The 2755-nt window shown below is 47.1% G+C and overlaps 1 protein-coding gene across 1 annotated transcript in view; it reads right to left on the reverse strand.

The window, feature by feature from the left end:
* The window catches only part of LOC102760441 (HLA class II histocompatibility antigen, DRB1-16 beta chain), a 24102-nt gene extending 22042 nt beyond the window's left edge, over positions 1-2060 (reverse strand). Inside the window, exon 1 of the mRNA XM_015562776.1 lies at positions 1985-2060. Coding sequence (XP_015418262.1) covers positions 1985-2060 — 76 coding nt within the window. The remainder of the gene's footprint in view (positions 1-1984) is intronic.
* Between the last annotated feature and the right edge of the window lie 695 nt (positions 2061-2755).

Consider the following 2755-nt stretch of genomic DNA (forward strand, 5'->3'; position numbering starts at 1 on the left):
GGCACAGGGATGTCTGAGGGACCCCCCCTTTCCCCGAGGGCACAAATTTTTGTGCACCGGGCCTCTAGTGTTTAATTATAATTGACAAACAGTATTATGTTAGTTTCAGGTGTAAACATAGTGATTGAACACATATAACTTACAGGGTAGTCACCACAAGAAGTGGATCTGTCACCGCACATCGTCATTAGTGTCACTGACCATCTCCCCAACGCTGCATGTCACACCCCATGACTCACTGTGTAACTGGCAGCTTGTAGTCAGTCCCTTCCCCTCTCCATCTCTCCTCACCTCTCCCTTGTGGCAACTGTGCATTTATTCTCTGTATCTATGAGTATGTTTCTGTTTTGCAAGGGGTCTTATTGCAGCATCTAGAAGGGTTCAGGAATCAGGAGAAGGGCTGTGTGTAATTTAATAGAGAGCCCAGAGACGAAATATAATTTTGAAAGGCATGTTGGGGAGTCAGAGAAGACTTAGCTAAAGGAACTAAGCTCTCCTTGTCTCAGGACCCCTTACCCTTTGTTTACACAATTTGTCCTAAGGCGAGGTAGATATACACATCAAAGGGTAGGGGGTCCTATACACAATCCATTGTCAGATTGGGGAAAATTGCCTTCGGGTGTTCAGGTGTTTGGCCAGTAGGAGGCAGTAACATGTAGATTAAGATGCCCTTAGCTGTCTGGCAGCCACAGTCATCCTTCTCAGGTTGGGGAAATGCCCTCAGCCATTTCCAGATGATTCAGCCCTGCTGACATGCTGGCATTGGCTTCCGGCACTGTTTCACTTTGTTTTGTCTTTTAGATTTTACATGTAAGTGAAATCATATGGTATTTGTCTTTCTTTGTCCGATTTATGTCAGGAAACAATGTTTTACCTCCATGCTGCCTCAAATGGCAAGATTTAATTTTAAAAAATGTATTTTTTATTGATTTCAGAGAGGAAGGGAGCGGGAACGAGAGATAGAAATATCAATGATAGGGGGAATCATGGATGGGCTGCCTCCTGCACGCCCCCTGAACCCTATGGAGATTGAGCCCACAACCCGGGCATGTTCCTTTGACCAGTATTGAACCTGGGACCCTTCATTCGTAGGCCAAAGCTCTATCCACTGAGCCAAACCAGCCAGGGCAAGATTTAATTTTTTCAGGTCTGAGTAATATTCCATCGTATGTATGCACCACACCTTCTTCATCCATTCGTCTATTGATAGGCACCTAGGTTGACTGGTTTTCTTGGCGATCCTATCTAATGAAAAGGTAATATGCAAATTACTCTGTCACAAAGATGGCGGCACCCAGTCCTCTCAGCCTCGCCGGAGTCCCCCAGTCTCGGGGCGGGGAGGGGGGCGCTGAGAGTGAGCAGTGAGCGGCCTGGCGAATGCTGCCCAGCGGCCCTCCTGACCCTTTATAACAAAACAAAAACACAAATTCCTTTGAGGGGGAGGTATCTCATGTACAGAGGCCCTTAGTTCATGGCCCCTCCTTAATCCGCATAAGATCCTCCAACTTTGTTCTTCCTTTGCAATATTGTTTTAACTATTCTTGTCTCTTGCAATTTCTTAGAAATTTTCAAATCGGTTTAATTAATTCCTACAATTCCACAAAGGAAAGCTTAGAGTTGGGGACTGTTAAGGCACAGGTGGCTGAGGACCTCAGGTGGGACGCCAGAAGGAGCTGACCAGGGAGAGTCTGCCTAGTGACAACCACTCCCCCACCCCACCCTAACTCACCCCACCTTCCCTGCGGTGGCACCCAGCACCACAGAACGGAAGTAACCGCAGGAAGCCACGCAATCTGAGGCCTGCCTCTGCCTCCACAACAGCCATGCCCACAACGTGAACCAGCCTGGTCTGGTTCTACAATGGAAGCTGCCGCCAAGTTTCTTTCTATAAAGATGACAACATGGTCCTAATACGCAGTCCGCAATCCGCCTCTTAGGGCTTCTTTGCCCTAAATTTTTCTGCCCCATCTTAACAGGGACTTACCCTGGCAGCACTGGGCAAGCCACTCCCACCACAGCCTCAGGGTCTCAGCCTCAGAACCTTGCACCTGCGTCCCCATGGAGTGATCCCCCCCACACACCTGCAGCCTCAGTGTCTCAGCCTCCCAAAGCTTCTTCACCCCCGGTGAGTGATCCTGCCCCACCAGCATCCTCGGGGAGTCAGCCTCAAGACTTCCCTCATCCCCAGCAGAATGACTGGAGGAGGGGGACCAGGGCGGATATCTGGGCGACGCTGCATGGGAGATTATTTGCAAATGATTCCTCCAATAAAGGGTTAAGATACAAAATATATAAAGAATTCATACAACTCAACATGACAAGACAACCAATCCAATTTAAAAATGGGCTGAGGACCTGAATAGACATTTTTCCAAAGAAGACATACAGATGTCCAACAGATACATGAAAAGATGCTCAACATCACTAAACACCAGGGAAATGCAAATCAAAACCACCATGAGACATCACATCACACCTGTCAGAATGGCTGTTATCAAAAGACAATAACAAGTGAGGGAGAGGCTGTAGAGAAAAGGGAACCCTTGTGCACTGTTGGTGGGAATGCAAATTGGTACAGTCACTATGGATACTAATGTAAAGATTCCTCAAAAAGTTTGTGGACAGAAACTTGTGATGGGTTAGGGAGGGGAATGGGTTTTGTTTAAAATTTTCACAAACTGCAAAGGAAATGTCTGAGGTCGGGTTTCACATGGGAAGTAACTTACAACCAATTTCTGAAAACAAACTGCTACAT

Source organism: Myotis davidii, unplaced genomic scaffold, assembly GCF_000327345.1.
Source record: "Myotis davidii unplaced genomic scaffold, ASM32734v1 scaffold2838, whole genome shotgun sequence".
Taxonomy (NCBI): Eukaryota; Metazoa; Chordata; class Mammalia; order Chiroptera; family Vespertilionidae; genus Myotis; species Myotis davidii.